The 27,306-nt window shown below is 47.7% G+C and overlaps 2 protein-coding genes across 9 annotated transcripts in view; one reads left to right on the plus strand and one right to left on the minus strand.

The window, feature by feature from the left end:
• SNX30 (sorting nexin family member 30) overlaps positions 1-27,306 on the plus strand; it is a 176,425-nt gene that overhangs the window by 115,411 nt on the left and 33,708 nt on the right. For 3 of the 8 annotated variants that reach the window (XM_035254904.3, XM_078374506.1, XM_078374504.1), the window contains 2 exons: positions 4,130-4,185; positions 10,505-10,994. In XM_035254904.3, coding sequence (XP_035110795.1) covers positions 4,130-4,185; positions 10,505-10,568 — 120 coding nt within the window. In that variant the 3' untranslated portion in view covers positions 10,569-10,994. Of the gene's footprint in view, positions 1-4,129; positions 10,332-10,504; positions 10,995-15,838; positions 16,169-27,306 lie in introns of those variants that run through there. The other 5 variants (XR_004728256.3, XM_017975594.4, XM_078374495.1 and 2 more) reach the window with 3 other exon arrangements.
• Positions 14,311-26,542, minus strand: SLC46A2 (solute carrier family 46 member 2). Its single transcript, XM_003732034.6, has 4 exons — positions 25,208-26,542; positions 23,099-23,182; positions 22,241-22,397; positions 14,311-15,284 (listed from the first exon to the last, which is right to left on the minus strand). Exons 1-4 carry the CDS (start codon positions 26,334-26,336, stop codon positions 15,257-15,259), a joined length of 1,398 nt encoding a protein of 465 aa, XP_003732082.4. The 5' UTR covers positions 26,337-26,542; the 3' UTR covers positions 14,311-15,256.

A 27,306-nucleotide genomic window follows, 5' to 3' on the forward strand; every position in this document is an offset into this window, starting at 1 on the left:
CGACTCACACATACACCATACATACACTGCACACACACCACACACCACACACCACACACTACCCACAAGGCAATGACTCTTTTCAGGCTACAGCCCAGGCCCCTCAATTAAGGTTTGCTTGATTCATATATCCAGCAAACCAACATGAGGCCAGTGCAGTGGCTCACGCCTGTAATCCCAGCACTTTGGGAATCCGAGGTGGGAGGATCACTTGAGCCCAGGGGTTCAAGACCAGCCTGAGCAACACAGTGGGACTCTGTCTCTACAAAAAATACACAATTAGCCAGGCGTGGTGTCATATGTCTATAGTCCCAGCTATTCGGCAGCTGCAGCAGGAGGATGGCTTGAGCCAGGAGTTCAGTGCTACCGTGAGCCATGATTGTGCACCACCACACTCCAACCTGGGTGACAGAGTTTTTGACCTTGTCGCAAAAAATATATATATATACATATATATATATATATATATATGTACATCTCCAACTTGACATTATTTCTGCTAATGAATCCTTGTACTTCTTAAAAGCTTAAAGATGAAGAACAGCCCAATCGCAGTTCAACACGTAACTTGTAGACTTGAAATCAAACTGTTGGACACACTATAGACTGTCAGCATGCTGCACAGTTATTAACTTGGCTACTAATGCCACAATTCTGGAAACATGTCCTTATCCCAGACGAGAAGAAGCCGTCTCTTCTGAAAGCTTTGATGGCTCTGGCCTGCTGTTCAGAGGCAGTATTTCTGCATCTTTTCAGGTTCATCTGGAGGAGGGCTCAGGAAACAGTCATGGAATGTCCCTTATGTGTCAGGCCTTAGGGAAGGGCTTTTTTAAAGTGGAAGGAGAAAGGTGACATGCCCCTTTACTCCTGTTTTTATGGAGCCCCCTATGAAGCTGGGCTGGCACTGGACTGGATGTTTTGTGTGTCCTGTCTCATGAAATTTCACCTTCACCATGACACTTGTCAAGTGGGTTTTATGATTTCCAATGTAAAGCTCAAGAAACCAAGCCTCAGAAACGTTTTAAGTTCTGCCCGAGGTTACACAGCTTGTGAGTGACCCAGCTAGAACTGGAGTTGGTTCTGATGAGTCCACTGGTCTGAGCGGTTCCAATGCACTGTCAGCCTAGAGGATAGGGGCCATATATCCCCAGGATCGTCCTGCCTGCACAAAGGTGGAACAGTCACTCCATAGGAGGTTGAGGCCCCGTTCCTCTACTGACTGTGCCTTAGGTAAGGTGCCTCTCTGCACCCGTTTCTTTGTCTGTAAGATGGGAGTGATCCTTCTACACTGAATAATTGCAAAGATACAGTGAAATAATGTATGCGTGAGTACCTCATGCATACCTGGAACATGGCAGACATTCAGTCAATGTCCTTTTTTTCCATAACTCCCTCACTTTCCCTCCGCTGTTCAGTGGCCCTCCCACTACTGCAGAGCCAACTAGGTCAGATGTCCCCATTACTCCCTTTGGTAATGAATCCTGGCATTCCTGTCTGTCTTCCCACTGTATCACAGGCAAGGCCACCGTCTTGGGGCCTGGTATTGCTTCTACACATACTTAAATTTTTTTGTGCATTTGCTGTGTGCAAGGAATGGTGTGTACAGAATTGATAAACAGCAGGATTTTTCCCTTGAGGCACCCTCAGTCTAATGGAGGGAATGTGTTCATCAAAGGAGCCCACCTGTTCAGAGTAAGATAAGGAAAAGAATGGGAAACAGTGGGAGAAAATACCCAGGCACAATGCAGGCTGAGGGTGGGAGGGGCAGGTGGAGTGGGCAGGAAAGGTCGGTCTGAGGAAATAACATTTAATCTGAGTCTCAGAGACAGACACTTGGAGAACAGATATTTCAGGCAAAGGAGACAACATACACAAGATCCCTGGGGTAAGAAAGAGTTTGGTATGTTTAGGACCAAATAGAAAACTGGTATGGCCTTGATTTCTCATGGCTGACCTAGAAAGACCATTGCAGATCTGAAGTGATGGCCTAGGGAGAGAGCAGGACCTGGAATACCACAGACCCCATACCATCTTCCCTATATCAGGTGGGCTTCTGAGTTTAGCTTCCTTTCTAACCTGAGAGTCACCAAGGAGGAGTCAAGGAACAATTTCACCACTCTTTTGTGGCTTGACCAAAGGATGCCTCTCTCCTCCTCCCTCCTCAGAACTCCTCCCACCTCTTCAGAACTCCTCCTCCCTCCTCAGAACTCCTCCCACCTCTTCAGAACTCCTTCCCCTCCTCAGAACTCCTTTCCCCTCCTCGGGACTCCTCCCTCCTCCTCAGGACTCCTTCCATCTCCTCAGGACTCCTTCCATCTCCTCAGAACTCCTTCCACCTCCTCAGAACTCCTCTCTCCTCAGGATTCCTCCCACCTCCTCAAAACTCCTCCTCCCTCCTCAGAACTCCTCCCCCCTCCTCAGGACTCCTCTCTCCTCCTCAGGACTCCTTCCATCTCCTCAGAACTCCTTCCACCTCCTCAGATCCCCTCTCTCCTCAGGACTCTTCCCACCTCCTCAAGACTCCTCCTCCCTCCTCAGGACTCCTTCCATCTCCTCAGAACTCCTTCTACCTCCTCAGAACTTCTCTCTCCTCAGGACTCCTCCCACCTCCTCAAGATTCCTCCTCCCTCCTCAGAACTCCTCCCACCTCCTCAGAACTCTTTCCCACTCCTCAGGACTCCTCCCACCTCCTCAGAACTCTTTCCCACTCCTCAGGACTCCTCCCACCTCCTCAGAACTCCTTCTCCCTCAGAACTTCTCCCACCTCCTCAGAACTCCTCCCACCTCAGAGCTCCTCTCACCTCCTCAGGACTCCTCCTTACCTCCTCCCCCAATTCCTCCCACCTCCTTAAAACTCCTTTTACCTCCTCAGGACTCCTCCCACCTCCTCGGGACTCCTCCCCATCCTCGGAACTACTCCTCCCTCCTCTGAACTCCTTCCCCCTCTTCTGAACTCCTCTTTCATCCTCAGAACTCCTCCCACCTCCTCAGAACTCCTACCCCCTCCTCCTTCCTCAGAATTCTTCCCTCCTCCTCAGAATTTTTCCTCCCTCAGAGCTCCTCCTTCTCCCTCCTCAAACCTCTCCCACCCCCTCAGAACACCTCCCCACCTCTTCAAAACCTCTCCTCACCTCCCCCAAACCCTTCCCACCTCCTCAAAACTCCTCCCTACCTCTTTAGACCTCTTCCCTAAATGACTCAGTACAAAGGCCTCCTCCATCCCTGGGCCACTACTAAGAAGCCTTGTGTGATTCACCTGCCCTCTTTATGCAAGAGACTTTCCAAAGAGAGAATCAAGACTCCTCCCTGGCATTGTCCTCAGAATTCTGCTCTTAGAGGACAATGCCAGAGTCTTCTGAGTTCTCAGCCTTTCACAAGGATCTGGAATGAAAAGAGGCTGGTGGTGTGGAGAGAACATCAGTGTGGGAATCAGGAGCTCTGCCATGGACAAGCTGTGTCTGAGCCAGTTGTTTAACCTGTTTTTCTTCCCCATCCATGAAACCAATTCTCCTTCATAGAGGAGCTGTGAGGACTGGTGCTAACGAATATAAAGTTTGTCACCGTGTTTGGGCATAATAAAACTCAATAAATCTGGATTCCCACTTCCATTTTCCCTTTCGGGAGATTGTGGCCCAAACAAGCAAACTGAAGGTTGGTGAGGAGGAGTGGGCTTTCCACCTGCTCCGAGTCCAGTGGCTGGGCTGCTCCAACTATGATTGACATCCTGCACAAGTGCCACCCACACCTGGGGCAGTGTCTCATCCCTGTTGAGGTCCTAGGGCCTCGTCAGGGGCTTTCTGCTTGGTCTCTTTTCTGCTTTTTTGAAAGGCAAAGAATTTCCTCCAGTGAATCCATTTCCATTCTCTGGGTATGAGCTTTATAGACTAACATGAATGCATTTAAGCCTTGCAGAGATATTGCTGTCTTTCATAAAGATGAGGTGACACCTTCAAAACAAACACTTACGACCTCCCCGTTTGTAATACTTATGGATGAGACATGCAGGCATCGTTAGACAAAGGTGACCCAGCAGGATCCACAACAAAAGAGTAGATCAGAGCAGAATGAAGGCACTCGACTGATCTCTGAAACTCAGAGCTGATTCTGTGTGTGTATGTTGTCGTTGCAGTGCCTCATGGCGTGGGAGTCGATTATTCCACTACTGCAGGAGAAACAAGAGGCCAAGTAAGTTCCTTCCTGGGATGGAGACTCTTCTACCTACACAGGGCCTGGCACCCCATACCAGAATGTCCCTGCAGTGCCAGACAGGCAGCGCTGGGAAAACAACCACAGAAACATCTCTCCTTTGTATTTTTTCCCTCCCCGATCCTTCACCCCAAATTAGTATTTATTCCTTGGTGGAGTCTGTGAGGCTAGAATCATCTCTCAGCAAAAGCAGCATACCTCTGTGTTATGAAGGCACCTGCTCAGTGAAGCACTACGAACATTTGAAACCAAGGGACAAGACAACCTGCAGCTGACATTCTGACCATTCATTCGTGACAGTTTCCTCTTTAGGGACAGCTAAGTGGCCTGTGGTAGGAGAGAACCTGGGGCCTACTTTTCAAGGAGGAGGAGGCAGGAACAGAAGGCAGCCATTGCTTTCTGTGGAAACGTGGTACCTTTGGAATTGGCCCCTGTAGCCATTGACTCATCTTGGCCTAGGAGGTGTCGGTGGCTCCCTGGAGAGTCCTTAACGTCCAGTGGCCTGTCGCTGTGAGTGTGGCCTGCTGCCTGCTTGTGATGAGTGATACCGTCTTACTGTTTCTGTTTCACATAGGGACATTTAAATCAGTGTCAACCTGCGTCCATGCTTGAGTGAACAAGCCAGCGTCCTTGTCCTCCTGTGATGCCTTTGGGAAGCTCAGGGGAATGCTCCCCAAGCTTGTTTCTGACACTAGAATGCAATAGATTGGAAACTGTGTGTGTAAAATGAAAAAAAAGGTGCATTTTTTTTCTTTTTTTTTTCCGTGAAGGTCTTCAGTGTCTGTCTTTTGCTTGTTCACTGTCATCAAAGCAGGGTTAGACCTGTGAGGGGATATCTGTTGTCTCAAAGTCAGAGTAGCTCCCCGTCGTTGAGATAAGTGGGCATATACCAAGCTCCACCCCCGGTGTCAGCTTTGTGCGATTTGACTTTACCTCACCAAAAATACCTACTTTAATATTTCCTCCTATGTCCGCTGAATGTCTGGGCAAGCTTTTGGTGAGAGGGCTGGTATGTCATGTTGTTATGATCCAGTTGTAATTTGTCGATGCGGTGTGGACGTTCTACATAAAGTGCTTTAACCCTTAACATTTCCTGGTCAGGAAGGAAAGCCGGTACCTGGATGGGCCTCGAAAATGACAAATGCAGCAGCAAACCCTTTGTTTCCAGCCGAGCTAAAGTCTCCTCAATGTGCAGCCAGATTCCTGGGAACTGCTGACTGTCATTTAAGTTTGCATTTCAGACGATCGCCTGGTTTACTTTTCGGATCACAAATCGAACGGTCACCAAGGATCTATCTTCCAACTCATTTTTTTCCTGCTGAAATGAAGCTACATGTCATGTTTCTGTTCTTTCATCCGCGGCTCATCCCTATAAAACTATGAATCTGAGCCTCAAATAAGCTGTAGTTTTTTTGTTTTTGCTTTGCGTTTAATGAAACAGCTGTGTTAAGACGCTGCTTCGGGTGCAAGTGCACCTGGAAATACTGTTCAGCCGGCAGCATGTCAAGGTCACTTCAGCCCACTTTTAACTGCAGGTCGTGTCGGCCAAGGCTGTGGTGCTTGCTGTTGATGCCGCCGTTGGACCTCATAGGTCAGCTTGGTTCTATTTCGTTGTGTTCGACAATGTTGCAGTTTAAATGGTAATTTTTAAATCAATTGGTACTTGCCTGTACTGTTAAACCCTATTTGTGCCATTCTCAAGTCCTTTGATGTGAATTTTCAGTTTCATACAGTTAGAAATGACTCATTAATGCAGAAAGGGAAGAACAACCCAAGTACCCCCCAGTGATTGTGTGTTTCATTCTACCTCTAAGCCATCGTGTTGGCGTGGGTATGGACGCCTGGATCTGACCTGACACTGTGCTGGGAGAATCAGGGTGTGTGTCTAATGGCGAGCTGAAAGCCCTCTGTTGTTATTTGGCAGAAGACACCAGCCCAGCCCAGCAGCAAATGCTCATCTTTGGGAACATAGGAAGCTTTGCCTTGGGGAAGCTATGCTTTACAAATGCCTAATGTAATGAATGCTTGGAAAAAACTGGACTTACAGGAAAACTAAATCTGACTACCTGCTAGTTGCCAAAGCCCAGAAATATTCCTGTGTAATGGTTTGTTGGGAAAGAAGGCAGCTCTTCAAAAAATTCATCAGGTTCCTCACTGGGAGAGGTGGGGAGGGGCTTGGGATGCACACACATCATTCCCCCTCCTAGTGGCTCTGAAGGGAGGTGGGCACCATGGGATTTGGTCTTGCTCTATTTGGTCCACATGTGATGCTCTGTGCTGTAAGACATCAGCAAGATCGGGAACAAGGCAAACTTTCTGTCCTCCAGGCATGTTATTGACAGCGGAGCCAGGAAGTCCAGTGTACATTACAGGTTTTCTGGGAGAAATGGTCCTTCTGAGAAAGGATTCCTTCCCGGCCTCTAGGCTTGTGTCTCATGAGGTGAAGAGGCTGGTCCAGAAGGAAGGGGACGTTAGATGGTGGAGCAGGCGCCGCTGGGCCTCTGAGGACCAGCAGTCCCAACCATTTGCCTCTTCATTTTGATCAAGCACAAAGGAGATACTCCCTAGGAGAAGCGTCACATGGAGACTTCTGTGCCAAAGACTGCCATGCAGGACTTTCATCACCCCACCCTTCTTGGCTCCACAAAATTGTGGCCCTGAGATCACTATTCCTCTCTTAAGTTTTTTTTTTTTTTTTTTTTACTTTACCTCAAGCAGACAGACATAGGTTTTGAGGCTTGAATACACGGCAGTGGAATGCAAGGCCCTCCCTAGCAGCCGCCCCAGGTCTGGGAAGTGATAGATTTCATAAGCCCGGGTTAAAAATCCAGAGAAGACAGAAGAGAGGCTTCCTAGGAACCGAGCAAATTTTAGAGATGCAAGTGATATTAAGGAGAGCCTTGTGATTTGTAGCAAGAATGGGCACTGTTCTTTCTTACTAATGTGGTAGATCTACACGAAGATTCTAGGCTGTTCTACTCAGCAAGGAACCACTGCTCCTCAATGGGGAGGGAACAGCCAGCTTTAGTGTTGGGTTTTATCCTTCAATAAAAGTTTTATAATGATTCCTGTTCAACTTAAAATGTGATTATGGAGATGAGTGGCTCCATATTTCACCACGTCATTCCTTCAACTCACCAGACACCTTTCTTTAGCTGAAATAAACCGGCATGACCTGGAGATCAAGGTGACTGTAAGCTAAGTCTGTTTTCGTGCCACATTTCAGCCCCACCCAGAGTGTGTTCTAGATATTGTTGATTTGGATGGTTTTCTCAGTTACCACTCCACATGGGAGAGTTCAGTAAATGCATACCGGCTGCTCACTTGGTGTGAGGCTACCTTTTGTGATGAAAGGACAGGAAGTTCTGCTTCAGAGGAGGGCATGAGGACCGTGTGGCAGTCTGCAAGTTGAATTGTTCTCTCAGGGTGGCAGCCCAGGGAACATCCAGAGATTGTGCGACTTGGTCCTGCCGTTGCTGGCTTTGAAGTCACAGGCACCGGGCTCTGTCTTGACATCATTCATTGGACTGCAGGACAGTCATTCTTCACACTCTATCCTGAGCTGGTGAGAGAGGAGGAAGAGGGAAGTCAAGAGCAACCTCTGCGGGCTGGGTTGGCCTCTTCTGCTTGGGTCTTGGAGTGAGTTAGAACTGGATTCTTCTCTGGCCAGATGGGTTGCTGGCTGCACTGAGGGGTGATTGCTTTCAGAAGATGGACTGCCTGTGCTCAGGACAGGGCACACCAGTCTGGACTCCACCTTCCCAGACATCGACTTTAAGAAGCTGTGGAAACTGGGTGATTTAATTATAGGGCTGGGCAACACTGCTTTGGCCAACCTCATTTACAAACTTAGGTTGGAAATTTGGATTTCCTGTCTCCCTTCCAAAAGCCTGCAAGATGGCAACAGATGGACACACCCTCTCATTTCTTAGGTTTTCTCTGGCAGGTGGCAGGTGGCATTTATCAGTAAATTTGAGGCAAATGTTTTCTCGGGCCAACCTCACAGCTTGCGTTGGGTGTGTTGGAATTGTTCTCTTCTGCCTTGTGATTTTTTCAATTCAGCGAATAAATCAGGAATCCAGTTTTTCACCAACCCACTCTATAGATTGTCAGCTTTTCGTGTGAAGGATGCCTGGTCTCCTCACAGTTGCACGTATCGGAGTGTGTGTAAGAGTTGTCTGTGTTGGGGTGGGGGCATTGTCAAGGTTGTCAAGGTTGGGGTGGGGGCATTGTTGCAGGGGATTGACTCTTTTTCCTTCATCATAAATTTGAGATGCATCCTGAGTATGACTGTCTAACCCTTTCTATGGGGCTGAAAAATGTTTTCCAGGTAGTTTTTACTACTATAGATAGTCTACAAATAAGTGCTTTGGAAAAATAAACCAATAAGATATTTGTCTCCTGTATAAACATTCTGTGTATTTAGCACTTGGAAAATCAACAAATCCAGAATTTTAAAAAATGCCACAGACTGTTAAAAGCCCAACTCTACTTTTTTTTAGAATTGTCAGTCAGTACCTACTAATATGCCTTATTCTTCTTCAACTAATGTTTTAAGAGTCCTGGGTAGAAAGAGTTTTACAAATGTAATGAGTTGTTCAGCTTCAATAATATAGAGATCTACATACATAGTCAGCCCTCAGGTCCCCTAAAGAAACCAGCAAGAAAGTGAGGGCCATCACCAGGGTTAGCTTTGGGGAGGGGAAAACCAAACTGCTTTTGCCAAATAATATTTTTGATAATGTCAGGAAACACAGGGACCACAAAACCTTTTTTTTTTTTTTTTAAGTGTGAAAGGTTAATTTAGTGCCTTTTGGCATACTTTTGATTTTAGAGGATATTGTATCGACATTGACAAATCATGTAGATACAAAGAATGCTCTAGATGACAAGAGTATTAAATGTTACTCCTGATTCTACAGCACAGTTTTGAAGATACCATGGGCTATCTTCAAGCCTCAGAGCAGCTTGATTCAGATAGAAATTCTCCATGAGTTGAAATGCCAAAAACGGAAAAGATGGTGTTGACTCACGTAATTTAGTCCGTTTCAGCAGAGCCTTTGCCAGTCAACACCAGTGATGAGGAAAATTGCATATTCGCTCCCAGCAGCAGCACCTTCGCACCAGGTGGTTCTGGGCTCTCTGTAGGCCAGTCCTTAGTAGGTGACACCCAGCAACACCCCTGTTGGATAGGATTGTTCAGTCTTAGACCAGTACTTTAGTCAGAAATGATACTGAGGAGAGGAAAGGGAAATCACTTTTTTTCCTCCATGTGGAAATGAGAGAGGAAAGTAGATTGCAAACCAAAATGTGCATCAATGTGATCAAGCAGTGGCTCTGCCATCTGGGCCTTTCTCCAATAACAAACCAGCATCTCTTAATGGCACTGTTGGCCTGGACAGCCCTGAGGTTTGGGTCCCGTCTGGCGGATTTCCTGTCCGTTGCATTTCTGTGTGTCTGTTCCCTTCATCGCTGTGAGTTGGGAGTGCATTGAGGGATGACGTCTATCTGATAGATTCCTGTGAAATCAACTGCCAGTAAACTTTCTAACTCGTATTTTAACTGTAAAAGAAGAGATTTAAAACTTCAGCTTTGGACATGTCCGCACTAGGGACTGTTACTTCTTATTTTTAAAAGTCATTCTTTACGTTTAAGATTTTAAAATGCAAATCTTCTGAGGTATTGACGAAGTCCGCCGTGTAAACGTGTTACTTTCTCTCCATGCTGCCGTTAGCCAAAATAAAAGCTGTGAAAAAAAAGTGCTTGAGAGTGTGTATGGGTAAAAGAGTGGCTTATTTCCAGGTGAGTCTTTGTTTCACGAAGCTACCAAACTTTAAAAAGAATGTCACCTTGTTTTCTTTGTCATGGAAACCAGAGATTGTAAAATGGAAAAACAGTCGTTTTTGTTGACTTTTTGATGCTGGCACGAGGTTTTTGTCCATTTTTTTCATATATCTGTGTATAAAAAATTGTTGTTTACTATGGAATTAGTATTACATTTTGAGGTAAACAAAAGAATTTGTATTGCTTGATAAATATTAGCTTGTAAATTTAAAGTTTCTTTACTTCAATTAACTTAAAGTAATGGACCAATAAACCCATCAAAGATGCTTTCTTTACCTTGAGTCATGTCCTCGTTTGTGCCTTCTTGTAAGACAGAAAAACATGTGTCTGTTTTTCTGTTTTCTTACTTTCTCTTTACACATTGTCAGTTTGCCTATAAGAATCAAGACATACGGAGCGACACGAAGAAATATATATAATTGAACTATTTTTATTCTTCTTCACTTCTTCATAGGCCCATCCTCAGTTTACTCTCTTCCACATCAGCACCAATTTTGGAAGATGAAGAAACTTCCTAGTGTGGTAACCATCGTGGTTGGCAGGCAGGCTGGCAGCCAGCCGAGGTATTTACTACATGGAAGATTTCCTGCGTTATCCCATCGCAAAGCACAGCATTATGTTCTGGGTCAAGGCCAGTCCACTTGACCTCATGATGTAACGCATTGAACTTCACTGTGCTTAAAATGGTGCTGAACTTGACTTATTGACAGTGGACATCATTAAGACTGCAGTCATACAAAATAAGGCAGCAAGATGAATAAGACATGGCTCAAATCTCAGCTTTTCCACTTACTAGCTATGTGGGTTTAGGCAAGTCACACTTCTCTGAACATGTAGTATTACAGTCTGAGTTGAAAACAGGCCTTCCACGAAGGTTGTCGATAGGACTAGCAATATGGTATACAAAGCACTTATGTGTCAGGTAGGTTCTCACCATGTGATAGCCCATTTCTGAAGACTTCTAATTTAAATATTAAGGCTATTAGGATAATATTCTTAAATATTAAGGATATGGCCAATTTAAAATATTAAGGACAACAATCCTTCCTGTATGATTTGCCAGTCTGTTGTTGTTGTCGTTTAACAGGATATTCCTTTTTCTTTTTGAGACAGGGTCTTGCCCTGTCACCCCATCTGGAGTGCAGTGGCATGATCTCAGCTCACTGCAACCTCTGCCTCCTGGGCTCAGGCAGTCCCCTCACCTCAGTCTCCCAAGTAGCTGGGACTACGGCGCGTACCACCATGCCTGACTAATTTTTGTATTTTTGGTAGAGGCAGAGTTTCACCATGTTGCCCAGGCTGGTCTTGAACTCCTGAGCTCAAGTGATTCACTTGCCTTGGCCTCCCAAAGTGCTGGGATTACAGGCATGAGTCGCTGTGCCTGGCCCTGTTTTCTTTTTAAGAAGATGATAGAAGTAGAATACTGAAGGACTGTGTCAGACGGAAGGCCTGGAGGATGGAGAGGAATAAATTCCAAACGCCATGGCAAGAAGTGATAAAGGGAGGCGAAAAATAGCTGTATTTAAGAGATTTACTGGGGCAAGAGGAGTAGACCAGAGATGAGTGGGAGATTGCCAACCTGGGATTTGGAGATGATGCCATTAGCTAAAATCAGGAGAGAAAGATAAAAGGTGGAGGCTGGGCATGGTGGCTCATTACTGTAATCCCAGCACTTTGGGAGGCTACAGTGGGACATCACTTGAGGCCAAGAATTTGAGACCAGCCTGAGCAACATGGTGAGAAAAAAAAATCAGAAAAGATGAAATGAACTTAGGTGGTGGGATGGGAGAAGGAGAACTTGGTTTTGCTTTAGATTTGAGGAAATCCAGGCGGAAATGTTGATGTGGGGGTAGACTAGGTTACATGGGAAGAGAACCAAGGACAGGGCCTTGGGGTCTCAAGAATTAAGGATGCAGGCAGGGTGCAGTTGCTCATGCTTATAATCTTAGCACTTTGGGAGGCTGAGGCAGGTGGATCACTTGAGGCCAGGAGTTTGAGATCATCCTAGCCAACATGGTGAAACCCTGTCTCTATCAAAAATACAAAAATTGGCCAGACATGGTGATGTGTGCTTGTAATCCCAGCTACTTGGGTGGCTGAGGCAGGAGAACCCCTTGAACTCAGAGGCGGAGGTTGCAGTGAGCTGAGATTACACCACTGCACTCCAGCCTGGGCAACAGAATAAGGCTCTGTCTTAAAAAAAAAGAAAAAGAAAAAGAAAAAATTAATGATGCAGGGAGAGGAGGAGGACTCAGAGAAAATTCTTAAGGAGAAAAAATTGGGCCCCATAGATGAGAATAGTGATTCTTAAATGAGGGCTTGTGAGACACCTATTGTTGACCCCCACTCCTAGAGTTTGACTTGGGTGGGACCCCAGAATTTTCTAACGGATTCGCAGGTGCTGTTGCTGCTAGCCCAAGAACCCACTGGGTTAGGACATCGGTTAGAAGAAATGGTGACCCTGGGAAAGCTGACAAGGTTTGAAACTCCAGCCCTGGTGACAGGTGGGGTCGAAAAGGAGCCAATACTTGGGCGTTGAGTGCTCAGCTCAGGTTAAAAAACACAAGTTTATAGCAGGGTCAATGTGGACAAGGAAGTACATTAAACAGCAAGAGCAGGCTCTTCAGGAGTAGAAAGGATTAGATTCTTTAAGGCCGCGGAGCTGGCCAGAGGCTGGAGCAGAAGGTGAGGAGTTGGGGAATGAGCATACTGATGAGTAAGTTGCAGAGGTTGAACATGATCTTTACCTCATCTTTCCCATCCCATCTGCTCTGATCATGTTGCCAGACTCTGTGAGGGAGCGCTACCTTTTATTTTGTTGCCTGATCCCCAAATCTGAGTCATTCCACCTCCATGTACCTCTCCTTCTACCATCCATCCATTAACCAACTCCTCTAGCTCCCAAATACTTTTCCATGTCTATCTACTTGTCTCCATGCTTGTAGCTTCTCACCTGATTACAGGACTGAGCCGCCAAGCCTGGCCGATCAGTCTGCCATTATCCTTCACCTGGTTACTGCAAGGGCCTCACAGCTCATCTCCTTTCTGCAAGCCTTGCTCACTCCTCCTTCCACCAATTCATTGTCCTCAACGTGGCCAAGGAGCTGTTTCTAAGATGCCAATATAAGCACTCCGTGTTCCTGCTTAACATTGTCCGGCAGCTATCCCCATTTACTCTGAAAAGAAACATCTTTTTCTTTTGAAGGGATATTTTATGTTATTCCTCCTTATCACGCCAGTGTCATCTTACCTGTCCCTCTGTAATACCTGTCCCTCCCTCCGTCTTTGCTCCCTTCACACTGAATTCCTAAACCTTTGATATATTTTCACCTTCAGGCCTTCCAGCATAGTCTTCCTTCTACCTGGAATGTCCCCCAACATCTGGCCTTGGTAACTCCTACTTACCCTCCAGCCTTATCATAGAAGTCACTTCTGGGATGTCCTCCCTTCTCTCCCAAATCTGGATTCTATGCTCCCTTACATTAGTGAGGTTGGGGAGGTTGAACGTGATCTTGAACTTCTTGAACTCATTTTTCCCATCCCATGTGCTCTGCTCACATTGCCTGACTCAGTGGAAGGGTGCTAGCTCCTTCCCAGTAGAAGGAAACGTTACCTGCTATTCCGTCTGCTTCGCCTGTTAGTACGCTCTGTTAGGGCAGACGCGGTCACGTACTATTCTTTCTGTATCTCAGCACCTGCATGGGACCTGGACCTTATCAGATGTATCATAGAGTTTTGTTCATTCCCTGCAAGAGGATTAGAGATACAAACTCTGAGGCCCAATATGCTGAGATTTAAATGCATTCTCTAGCCTTGCGTTTTACCCTGTGTAAGAACGTCATGCCTGTAGTCATGGATGGAATCTGACCTGGGAAAGAATGATTCACACAGTCCTGCTATGAACGTTGATTTTATTAGATGAGTCTGCTTTCATAAATCCAAGTAAATTAGGTTACCAAAATGATTACCTCAAATAAAATGGCTCTTAACATATCTCCCTTCCTTCACACCACCCACGTTGGGAAGCACTGTTGACTGGAAGTACTCAACTAAATATCCCCTTGACAAAGCCTTGTGACATTTGCTTCTTTTTAAGAAAAAAAAATTTTTTTAATTGTACTTTAGGTTCTAGACCATGCAGGATTGTTGCATAGGTACACACATGGCAATGTTACCTACATCCCCCTGTTATCTACATCTGGCATTTCTCCCCATGTTATCCCTCCCCAACCTCCCCACCCCACCCCACTGTCCCTCCTTTGGTCCCCTCAACAGACCCTAGTGTGTTATGCTCCCCTCCCCATGTCCATGTGTTCTCATTGTTCAACACCTGCCGATGAGTGAGAACATGTGGTGATGGTTCTCTGTTCTTGTGTCAGTTTGCTGAGAATTATGGTTTCCAGATTCATCTATATCCCTACAAAGGACACAAACTCATCATTTTTTATGGCTGCATAGTATTCCATGGTGTATATGTGCCACATTTTCCTTGTCCAGTCTATCAGTGATGAGCATTTGGGTTGGTTCCAGGTCTTTGCCACTGTAAATAACCGTAATAACAAAATTACCCAGAAGCCAAGGGCCTGAGCTCTGTCACTCTCCTGAGTGTTTGTAGCTAAGAAAAACTCAAGAAAGAAAGCTGACTTTTTTCAAGGTTTTAATTTAAAATACATTGTTCGTGCAAAACTCTTGGTAGTTCTTACAAAATATCCCTTCCACGTTCCCCTCAGACTATGACAATGGATGCTTTGAGTTCTCCGTGGGGCTTTTAGCACAGCATTCAGGTGACTAGTTAGCCATACCTTGGAGCCCTCAAGACAGTCCCTTGAAGAAAAGGGGCAGGTTCGCTGTAGCTGGAGTCCGAAGCCTCTCACAGGGCCTGGGACAGCTGTGTGCAGCCTGCATAGAACTCTAGTTCATGCTCTTCTGTCACAGAATCTAATCTCTGCCTATAGGGGTGTCTTAAAGCTGAGAATGTGTTTCCATCACCAGGAAAGTGCCCTCCCCATCCACCAGGGATCACTGAGCCAGAGCAAGTCATTCTGAAGCCAACTTCGGCTGGAACATGGGTTTCTTAGGCAGTGGGTTGCTTTGGTTACCAGTTCCCTGGTCCCTTCTTTTATCTTCTGTGGGGCCGGTGATGGCTGGCATTTTTAGCTCCTAGAGGGAAGCATTTTCATTTCTCTTTGATGTCTCCATCTGGTGATCATGGGACTTCTTTATAGGCCACGATGCTGTAAGAATTTACCGTAGAGAGTTAAAAGAAAAATGCTGGACTGGGGTAAAGGTGAAACTGCCCTCGCAGGGTTAATGAGAATTACAAGCCAGGCAATAGGCAAAATCATAGGTAGGCATTGACCAGGGTGTGCTGCTGCACTGTGACCCACTTCCCTGCAGCTGCTAACTAGGAGGAGCATGTCGACCACTTAGAATCTCTGATACTGGACCTTTTTACTTAAGAATTGCTTAAGGTGTTTTTCAATTTTAATTTTTTTTTTTTTTGACATGGAGTTTTGTTCTTGTTGCCCAGGCTGAAGTGCAATGGAGCGATCTCAGCTCACTGCAACCTCTGCATCTCAGGTTCAAGAGATTCTCCTGCCTCAGCCTCCTGAGTAGCTGGGATTACAGGCATGCACGCTGCTAATTTTATATTTTTAGTAGAGACAGGATTTCTCTATGTTGGTCAGGCTGGTCTTGAACTCCCGACCTCAGGTGATCCACCCACCTCAGCCTCCTAAATTGCTGGGATTACAGATATGAGCCACCACACCCAGCCGGTGTTTTTCAGATCCTGAATTCCAGCAGAATGGCTGGTGCCAACCTAGCCTGAAGACCCTCACCAAGGAAACAACTCAGCACAGGAATGCAGTTTCTTCATCTCCCTGTCCTGTGATTTCAGCCCTCACTTCTTGACCAATCAGAGCAATCCCTACACTAGCCCATCCCGAAACCTCCCTGGGAGGTGGGTTTAAGGTTTCCTCCCATCTCCTTGTTCGGCTGCTGTATATCATTAAACACTTTTTCTGCTGCAACTCCCGCTGTCTCAGAGTCTGTTACTGTGCAGTGGGCAATTGAGCCTGGTGGTCCTGTAACAAAGGGTGCGCCTTTTCCTCCCCATCCATCAGGCCATCTCTTTATCACTGGTAGACTTAAAATTTTTTATTCATTTATGGCATCAGAATGCTGCACTGAGTGGAGAGACATTGTCCGAAGGAACTTCTCTTACTTCAGGTTCATGCCAGTCTTGCAAGTACTGAACTTCTCTCTGTTGCCCATAACATCCTGTGCCCTTTGCCTCCACATTTTCTTTTTCCTGGAATCTCTTTCCATGTCACTTCTGCCTGGGGATGAACTCCCATGTATATGTACCTCAAGATCAAGATTAAGCCTTTGCTAATTGCAAGCAGAATTAGCTGCCTCATCTTCTATGTTTCCATAGCTCCTTTATCCATGACATTGTTTAAAATTATCTTAATAAATGGATGCACAGCAATTAGGAGGTCTGAATTGAAGTCCTGGATCAGTGTGACTTTGGCTTGTCCTTCGAGCTCTGGCGCCCTGGGCTTTCTCACCTGCTTGAGCTCCAGAATCCTCAGGCTCTAAGCTACAGCACAGCACTTCTTGATGAATGAACAACACCTGGAGGTGCTAACATGGGTTGTGCACTTAGATCCAAGCCTTTTAAGGGAAACATTGTAGAGACTTCCCAATACGCAGATTTCCCTTCTGTGAGTGCTAGGGCCCTACTGGGAGGGGTACTGACTATCCTTAAGACTCATTGTATTACAAGGCTGGCGAGTGGAGAGTGAAGACTTGGAACCAGCACAGGGCCACATGACCCTTGACCCCTGCTGTGGACCACTACAGCACAGCCACAAGGCGATGGCCAGCACCTGACTTCATGGGCAGCCCCAGGCAGCTCTGGGATGTGGGCGGTCAGCAGTGCTGACTTAGCGTAAGTCAGTGCTGTGAGAGATGCTACACCCTCTGACTGGGCACGCATTCATTAAACAAATGCTTTTTGATTACTTCCTATATGCTAGGTTCTGTGGGCACAGAGGCTACAAGGAGAGCCAAACAGCCATAGTCTCTGCCCTCAGGAAGCCTTCAGTCTAGTGGGAAAGCATATTAAACAGCTAATCATGAAATCATCAACACCGCATGCTGCAAAGGAGAATATGGGAAGCTCTGCGAGCATGTAATAGAAGGGTCTCATTTAGATTAAGGAGGGTCAGGAAAATTCTCTTTGAGAAAATGGTGTTTCAGTTAAGATCACAACTAGTTGGGTGGGAAAGAGGTGTGGGTGGAGGAGGAAGAGTGGGAGGGGAGGGGACTGTGGCTGAGGATTGGGGAGGGTGGGCAATGGCAGGAACAGGAGGTGGGAGAGGGTGGCCAGGCCAGCTTGTGCAGGGCCTTGTCGTCCATAGTATGACATTCATTTTTTGTTGTTGTTTCTTTTTTGAGACAGAGTCTTGCTCTGTCACCCAGGCTGGAGCACAGTGGCGTGATCTTTGCTCATTGCAGCCTCCACCTCCTGGGCTCAAGCAATCCTCCCACATCAGCCTCCTGCATAGCTGGGACTATAGGCATGCACCCCAGGCCCAGCTAATTTATTAAGTTTTGTAGAAATGGGGTCTCTATATTTCCCAGGCAGGTCTTAAGCTCCTGAGCTCAAGCAATTCCCCCACCTCAGCCTCCCAAAGTGCTGGGATTATAGGTGTGAGCCACTATACCCAGCCTAACATTTGGGTTTTATCCTAAGAGCAATGAAAGCCAAGTGCAGGGCGTTGAGAAGGTGATGATACAACCTGATTAACACTTTAAGGACCTTGCTCTGGCCACCTGCTGGAGAGAGGATAGGAGTGGAGAACAGGAGTGGATGTATGGAGAATGGTTCAGAGGCTTAGTCATCCAGGTGCTGTGGATTAGGGGGTAGCAGTAGAGATAAAAAGAAGCATGAGTTTGAGGCAAATTTTGGAAGTAGAATCAGTGAATTAGGCCTGAATGATTGGAGGTGGGAGGAGATGAAGGACAGAGTGGATGCTGCTGACTCTCAGGCTTCTACCCTGGGCAGGTGGTGCCGCCATTTAATGAGACCCTGAGATTGGAAAGACAGGAGTGTCAGCAGGCTTAGGAGGGTATCAAGAAGCCTATTTTGGAAGTTTAAATGGTAATGTAAAGCTTTGGAAATGCTTTAGGTTGCTTAGACAGTGTAAAGTGGGAAGGCAGCCCAGAGCAGAATCCCAGACAATTCCTACATTGGAGGTTTGTAGAGAAGAAGCTATCAGGTAAGTGGGAGAAAAAACAGAAGAATGAGATGTCTTGAAAGCCATGTGACAAATACCTCCAGAGGAGAGAGTGATCAACAGCATTAGGGGCCGTGAGAAATCATGTCAGATGAAGGCAGCAGCAGGTCAACTGATGCAGCTAAAAAGTCATCAGTTGCTTTAGTGAGAGCAGCGCTGGTGGGGTTGAGCAGGGGCAGCCAGTTGAGTCAGACTGGAGTGGATAGAAAGTGAATGGGATGTGGGGAGGTGAGGCAGCATGTGCAGACCCACCTTGGAAGAACTTGACTCTGAAGAGGAGAACTTGAGCTCCACGTGAGACGTGGTCTCCTGAGACGGGTTTCGGGCACCCATCACAGAAGGCGCAGCACAGAGGGGTCTCCGGAGGGCGGGCTCTACCTTCTCACCCCGGCTTCCTTTCTCAACCACGCTGACCGACCCCCAGCACTGCATTAGCTCCTGGGCTGTTCGTTTCTCGTCTGTGTCCACGACTACACTCCAGGCCCTGAGCCTCTGCTTTCTGGCTCATGGACACACTGTGGATGCTCTGCATGGACTCAGCACCCAGCAGGTACTCAGAGAGCATTTGCTGAATCAGTGAAAAGGGGTGAGCCCTGAGCTATGGGTACTGCGCCCCTCGGGGGGTGGCTTGTCAGGTCCATGTGCAAGGCTGCTTTCTTGCCACTCCTTACTTTAGGATGTCTGGGGAAGATCGTATGTCAGTTCTGGTAGAAGAATTCAGGAGAGAGTGAAGCAGTGGAGTGAGCTTTCTAAGGAGGTGGGAGAGGCCACACCCAGATGCCAGGTGCAATGCATGAGGTGGATGGGAGAGACTGCCTGGCTTCATTCAAATCCTGTCTCTGCCACCTCCCTTTAGCAAGTTATATAAAACCTTGGAGCCTGTTTCCTCACCTGCAAAACAGGGATAATAATAGTAATTCCCACAGAGGATTGTTTGGGAAGATTAGTTAAAATATACGAAAGAAAGTAGTGCCTGGGTGGTCAGGGCTATTTAAGAGTTTGCTGTTATCGTTAAAAAAGAAGATGGATGCAAATGAATAGGGTTGTGGATTAGAGAAGACCAGGATATTCTGTTGTGATAGCTTGGCTTCTGTTTTCTTCTTCCAAGATGGAGTCTTGCTCTGTCACCCAGGCTGCAGTGCAGTGGCGCAAACTCAGCTCACTGCAACCTCCGCCTCCTGGGTTCAAGCGATTCTCCTGCCTCAGCCTCCCAAGTAGCTGCGACTACAAGCCCACGCTGCCACGCCTGGCTAATTTTTGTATTTTCAGTAAAGACGAGTTTCACTATATTGGCCAGACTTGTCTTGAAATCCACCCACCTTGGCCTCCCAAAGTGCTGGGATTACAGGCATGAGCCACTGCACCCCGTCTGGCTTGTTTTCTCAATGAAGAATGAGACATTTGTTAAGTGCATGTATATTGGAGGGCATGAAGGGAGAGGGTTATGGATGAGCAGAGCCTCACAATTATTTCCTCAGCATCTCCCTATTGTGTCCAAAGAGCAAACAGGAGAGAGCAAGTTCTTACGGTAGCATGAAATTGGCTCTCTTTGGTACCAAGAAGGGGTACAGCCACAGCCCCCTAGAATTGCAGACAGGCTGGGATCTCTCCTGGCATCGAGGAAGAGGATGCCGACTCTGATCCGGTCCAGCCTCTGCCCTCCGAGTCCTCCTCTGCCCTCCGAGTCCTCCTCTGCTCTGGCATGCCTGCCTGGGTTTTTATGTCATTGGAATGTAACTTTTCTTCCTGTGGTTCGAAAGCTTTACTGGTCTTTCCTGTTGCTCTCATTTGAAGATTGATGGTACAGCCTTGGCCTCTCCTAGCTGTGAAACTTTTTCAGGATCTTATTTCTTTAGTGATTTTGCAGAAGGGAAAGGTAATGGAAACACTCCCTTTACACCAGAGATTCCAAATCTTGGTTGTACATTTGAATCACTGCGAGAGCTATTAAAATTTCCTATGCCCAGGCTGTACCGAAGATTAATTGAGTCATAGTCTCTGGTGGGTGGGATCCTGATAGCAGTCAGTTTAAAGTCTGGCTTTGTTTGCATGTGTTTCTCTATTGCTACATGTCTACAATGGAGGGAAACAGTGTACCTAATGGGTGCCTTATCTGCATAAGCAATCAATTGCTTACTTGTTTTTTCCCATTGCTTTCATTTGTCTACTGATTTTTTTTTTTTTTTTACTTACATGAACTAGTAAGACTCGTTTCCTTTTATTGATTTTTGGGTTTTGTTTAGGTTAAGGAGACTAAGTTAACCATCTGCCAATAAAATTGGACTGGATGACTTTTAAGTGGGCAAAAACTACTCATCCTTTACTCATTTGGCCAGAGAGTGGGACTCCAGAGAAGTCTGCATTGCATGGTGGCTCTAGCTCAAATCCAACCCGTTCAGCCAGGACCCACACAAAAACAGGAGCACATGAAAAGCCTGCAGGGTAGAACAGTTCGGAAACAGAGCTGACTCAGTTTGTACCTTAGGAATGAGAACTGGTCATGCCTGCTGATCTATAAATTCTCTCAGCTCTTTGGTCTTCCTATCTTATTTTTCACAATTATGAAATAATGCAAAGAACCCTAATGATTGACGACGGCTCCTGTCTTAGGAAGCTCAACTTCCCATTCAGGCAAAGATGTGATTATGTGTATTATGATATGATGTGAGAATTCCAAAAGGGCTTTCACTGTCCCCTTGAACCTGCCTTCCTTTATTGTCTACTCTGCTGCCTATTATACCATTATTACTGATCTGTAGAGGCCTCACATACTACTAGGCAGGTCCCTTGAAAATGCAAATCTGTATCAAATCCTTGTGCCTTACTGTGGATACATTTATTCTGTAGAGATAAACAGTGGTAAAAGAAGGAGAGAACCTCACTTCGAAGGAAGTGGTAAAAGGGTCTAACAGTCTAAAGAGAACTGTGCCGTCCAGCATGGGAGCCTCAACCCACATGTGGTTACTGAATACTTGAAATGTGATTTGTCCAAATTGAGATGTACTGTAGGCATAAAATACACACTGGATTTCAAATAGTTAGTGTAAAAAAGAAGCAAAATATCTCATTGATATATTTTATAAATTGATTATGTGTGGAGAAGATATTTTGCATATCAAATAGGTTATTGATATTAAAATTAATTTTACCTGTCACTTTTCTCTTTTTAAAATGTGGCTACTAGAAAATTTAAACTCACACATATGGCTTGGATTTGTGGCTCCTACCGGATTCCTGCAGGACAGGGCTGGTTGAAGACAACTATTCCGTGCTGTCTTTCCATTTTGTTGATGACCTAGGCTAGTGGTCTCCATTCCTCTTGTCTTCCTCCTGCCTCTTGGCTCCCATGCTTGAGGGCTCTGATTTTACAAATGACACGATACCCCCAGAAAAGTCCAGGGGACTGTCCAAGGCCCTGTCTGGAGCTCACACAGTCCAGCAGCAAGGAGTTTCCAGTGGCACTGAGCACAGAGCCCTGTGAGGGCACAGGGAAGAAACTGTACTGTGAAATGAGGTCTGATGGCTTTCACTGAAAGGCAGCTGAACAAAAGACCTGTGATGGTTCACAAGGCTTTCTAATCACAGCCTCTAGTTATAAGGAAGTATGTGGGACTCGTATAATTAGTCATTACAAAGCTGCCAAAAAGTGAGCCAGTGCCTAAGGACCCTGCTTCTTACTTGTGATTTTGGGGAATTCCCAAATGGCCAGATGTTTAGTGTTGGGAAACAGGAAGGTTTTTTCTTTGTGAGAGAGCCTACTCAGAACCCACTGCATAAATGCTGAAAATAAATAACGTGGTAATGGTGGGCTGGAGAAAGTCCAGCATTCCTAGACCAAAGCACTGGGGTCCCAACCCAAGCAGCAGACGCTGCTGCCATCCTACCTGATTGGGATGATGGCCAGGAAGGAGAGAACGGAGGAGATAGCAAAGCAGGAGCCCACAAACATGTCCATGGTGAGCTGATAGATCTTGTTGAACAAGGTGGATGTCACCACACCACTCAGAGCCAGGGACAGCTGCAGTAAGACGAACACCTTTCCTGTGGATGGGACGGTGGTTGCTTAGGAGGGCATTGCTGTCCCTGCCTCACTCCCCATTAGCTAAGTCTCTGGAGAGTTCTGAGGAGACCTTCCCTCTTACTCTTTCTCTCTCTCTCTCTCTTTTTTTTTAGAGACAGGGTCTCACTCTGTTGCCCAGGCTGAAGTGCAGTGCCACAATCCTGGCTCACTGCAGCCCTGAACTCCTGGGCTCAAGCATTTCTCCTGCCTCAGCCTTCTGAGTAGCTGAGACTACAAGCATGTGCCACCATGCCTGGCTAATTTCTAAGTTTTTTGTAGAGATGGAGGTCTCACTATATTGCCCATGCTGGTCTTGAATTCCCAGCCTCAAGCAATTCTTTCACCTCAGCCTCCCAATGCACTGGGATTACAGGCCCTGAGACACTGCACCTGGCCCCTTCTCAGTCTTTGTGGCTCAATTGGCTAGGAATCCTGCCTCTGTCTGCTGAATCTTCCCAAGACCTATGGATGAAATAATCCTTCTTGGACTGTGGCTTTTCAGTGACTGACTTTCTGAGTCACTCCATATCCCTGTCTCCAATCTCTCTGCCCTGGATGGAAACCCGTGTTCCTAGTGTCTTCAAAGATGCTTCTGATACTCTCTCAAGTGCCTTCCGCAGGTCTGTGCCTCATGCTGAGCAGCTCTGAAACAGCCTGGGCAGAAGATTCTTACACTACTCACCGTAAGAGGAGCCTTTTATGAGTTTGGACATAGCTGATCGGATGGTTGTGATGGGGATGAGAGCAAACAGCATGACGGCTCGAGCTGAAAGAGATCACACAGGAACACTCCTTGCTGTAGCCCAGCCTGGGCCAAGGAGGAAATTAGCAAAAGCCTCACTTAGAACTCCCATCTCCTCCCAATCCGAATGTGGCTTGACCTGGAAGAAGTCATTTCTCTGCTGGCACACTAGCACCCTCCCTTGACCAGTCTGTGACCCTCTGAGCTCTGCTGCTGCTGCTGTATATGCTGCATAGCAGTCTTCAAGGTGGCCGGCTGGACACAGTTGACAGGGTGAAATCTGTCTTTACTGGTGGAATTAAGTGATTACTAGGGAAGTGAAACTGGTGCCACCACAGTGACACAAGGCCCCTCCCCTTTTTTCCAGGAGAGAAGTGTGTGTCCTTGACATTAGTGAACATCTCTGGGAGATGGTCCCAGGAGCTTTGGCAAACTGCCTCCAGCAACGTGTCCCATGAATGCACCCACTGCAGAGCTCTCAAGCTCTATTGATGATTGAGATGCAGTGTGTGTGTGCGGGGCGGGGGGGGGGGGGGGGGGGGAGGGGGGAGGGGGAGGGAGAGAGAGAGAGAAAGAAATAGAGCCAGGCACGGGGGCTCACACCTCTCATCCCAGCCAGCACTCTGGGAGGCTGAGATGGGTGGATCAACCTGAGGTCAGGAATTTGAGACTAGCCTGACCAACATGGTGAAACCCTGTCTCTACTAAATATACAAAATTAGCTGGGGGTGGTGGCACATGCCTATAATCCCAACGACTTGGGAAGCTGAGGCAGGGGAGTTGCTTGAACCCAGGAGGTGGAACTTGCAGTGAGCTGAGGTCAAAACAAAAACCCAAAGAGAGACAGAGAGAGAGGTTGTGGGCAAAAGGGGAAGAGGGTACTCTGTCCTATGCTGTTCAACTGAGGACTGAGCAGCGGCTAGCTTGCCATTTTGTTAGATGTTTCTGAGATGTGTGACCTGCCTGAGCCAAGAGCCAGCCTTAGATAACTGCATGGAGTTGTTCTTTCTGATATGATAGCCACTAGCCCCATGTAACTATTTAAATTAAATAAAATGACATAAAATTTATAAATCTGTGCTTTAGTTGCACTAGCCACATTTCAACTGTTCTATAGCCACATGGAGCCAGTGGCTTCTGTACTGGACAGAATGAATAGTGACTATTTGCATCATTCTAGAAACTTCTATTGGAGAATTAATTTAGAGCTTTCTGCTTGTAGTTGTCTGACCTGTGTTCTCAGATGGAAACTTAATGGTGCTTCCTTGGGGAACTTATTACATTAGTCGTGCAAGGTATTTTATTGGGTATTTGTATGCATTTTTTAAAAGCCCTTACTTGACTACAAATGACTTTAATTAAGGGACTTTTTCAGCTGAATTACCTGAATTTCTCTCCATCTTTTTTTGAGCAGGGGGCATGGGGCGGAGCAGGCAGAGTCTCACTCTATCGTCCAGGCTGGAGTGCAGCGGCACAATCTCAGCTCACTACAACCTCTTGGGTTCAAGTGATTCTTGTGCCTTAACCTCTTGAGTAGCTAGGACTACAGGTGCACACCACACCTGGGCAATTTTTGTACTTTTGGTAGAGATGAGGTTTTGCCATGTTGGCCAGGCTGGTCTTGAACTTCTGTCCTCAAGTGATCCTTCCCCCCAGCTGCCCAAAGTGCTGGGATTACAGGCGTGAACCTTCGTGCTCGGCATTTGAAATTCCATCCCTTTAAAAAGGGGGTTGGGGGAGGAAGACACCCAACCCCATCTCCTCTGTTTAAGACCATCCTGAAGCCTCCCCTACTGACCACACCTCCATGACCCTGGTACACTAGAGTCATGAACACCACTCTGGTAACATTTCACTTGCAATATAGATAATTAACAATACACTACAGATAAACTCAGGGACACATCATCTTGTGTCCCTTGTGCCTTCTAGGTAGCAGGTTCAATCCCCAGAGCTGAGCTAGGACACCCAGACCATGCTGTCCCTGGGGTCAGCCCCATGATGCAGAGGGCCAGCAATGTCCTGCCTCCCCAAGAGTGCCAGACTCACCAATATAGAACATATATGTCTCTTTCACAAAAGCCAAGAGGAGGGCTCCTGACCCAAAGGAGACCATCCCAATCATGATCATGGTGGTGTCCCGAAAGCAGCGAGAGAAGACCAGGACACCCAGGAAGCTGGTGATGAAGATGGTGTACCCTGCAGCCATACCATAGCCCACTTGAACTTGGTTCCAACTGAGAGGCTCCCTCAGCACAAAAAGGGGCATCACGTCCACTGTGCCAATCACCGCCAGGTCATATATGATAGCACCCACAAAGAGCAGGGCAATCGTGGTTTTATGAGGTTTTGCTTTTCCGGGAGATGGAGGGTGCCCCATTGCACACTGTTTGTCCAACTGATCAGGATCCAGAGTGCGATATGTGCCAACCGTGCCAGACATGGTATCCACGGTGGGGTGCTCCTGGCGGGGCTTGGCAACCGACTCAGGGACCTTTAGCACCAAGAGGCTGTAGAGCAGAGCAAACAAGGCACAGCTCACGCTGCAGGCCGTCAGTATCAGGCCCTGCCCAGAGTGCCCAGCCATCGGCTTGAAGAGATGCCCGGAAGCCATGCTCCCGCAGAACCCCGCCAAGCCCAGGATCAAGTCAATAAGGATGAGGCGCACGGAGCGGTGGCTCTCGGAGGAGCCCAGCGATCCCAGCGCCATGACGCCAGACCAGAAGGCGGAGAAGCCACCGCACAGCCCATTCAGCGCCGCCGCCCCGTATAGCACCTCCACTGGCCAGTCCAGCAGCACCTTGAGCAGCAGCCCGAGGCGGGAGAGCATGAAGCCCAGCAGCGACACGCAGATGGAGATCTTGCGGTGGTAGCGGTCGCTGAGCCAGCCCAGCCCGTAAGCGGACAGGAGGGGCGATAGGCCCACCACGAGGTTATAGATGATGTAGAAATTGGAGATGGCTCTCTGCTGTTGGTCCTCTAGAGCCCCCCGGGGCGACGGGATGGCGCTGTGGTTGGAGGAGCCTCCGGCGGCGTAGGACGCCTTCACCACGAGGAGTAGCCCTGCGTCGTAGAGGGAGGCAGCCACCTGGGACGAGGCCACCACAGGCTCGATCCAGGTCCTCGGCTGGAAGCGAGGCAGGCGGCCCCTCCACGGGCAGGTGACCTCGGGACTCATGTGACCTCTCTGATGGGGGATCGAGGGGCTTGCTGGCTGCAGCGACAGGGAGATGCTCCCAAATTCGGCTGCGACGGCGGCTCAGGGGTTCGGTGCGAGAGCTCGAGTGTGCGCGGTGCGCCGGGGTATGCGCCGGAGAGTGGTGAGCGGAGGGAGCCAGGACAGCAGCGCCTGTGGCAGCAGTCAGTCCAGCAGCCAAGTGACCTCCCAAATGACTCCTCCGCAGTCCAGAAAAGGCCTCGCTCCGCCCCGCCCTCACCACCTCAGGCGGAGTAGGGCTGGCGACAGTCCAGGGAAGCCAGGCGCCGGGGAGCTCCAGGTACCAGCACCCGGGCGCCGCTGGGTCACGCTGCTCCTGTGAGCGCGTATGCCTGACGGGGCCGAATTTCCCCACAGCCAGGCATGCCTGGACCTCCCGCGGATCGCTGGGGACCCCCCACCCCCCGCCCGCCCGCCTGCCTGCCTGCCCGCCACTGGTGGGGGAGCTGAGACCTAGCTGGAACGAAGCTCCCCTGGACTGGCTCAGGGAGCGTTTCCAAATTCTCCCATCCCAGGAAGGCAGGTTTGGGGGAGGGGTGGGACGCCTAGGATTCTGCCTAGTACTGGGGTGTGAAGTTTTATTTACAGAGTTTTAATGCAACAGAGATGCATGTGCTATAGGCAGGTGGGTAGCACTTTGAGAGAAGTAAAAACTTGGGAGCCGCTCGGTCCAGGCTCTTCTCCAAGCCAAAGGCCTCTTAGAGAAGAGTCCTGCTTGGTGCACCTGCATTGGTGGTGGGTCTAGTGCATGGGCCCTGTGTAGAAGGCTCCTGCCTCAAGCCCCAGGGCCAAGGGAGAGAAGGCAAGATCCTGCCAACCCTAGATGTCCCCCTAGATATAAAACTGGACTCTTGGGCAGCAGCTTGAGCCCACTGGAAGTGGCAGAGTCACCAGGGTCCTCTTCTTCTGAATCAAGTGCCCAGGTCTCTTT

The sequence above is a fragment of the Callithrix jacchus genome, chromosome 1 (assembly GCF_049354715.1).
Source record: "Callithrix jacchus isolate 240 chromosome 1, calJac240_pri, whole genome shotgun sequence".
Classification (NCBI taxonomy): domain Eukaryota; kingdom Metazoa; phylum Chordata; class Mammalia; order Primates; family Cebidae; genus Callithrix; species Callithrix jacchus.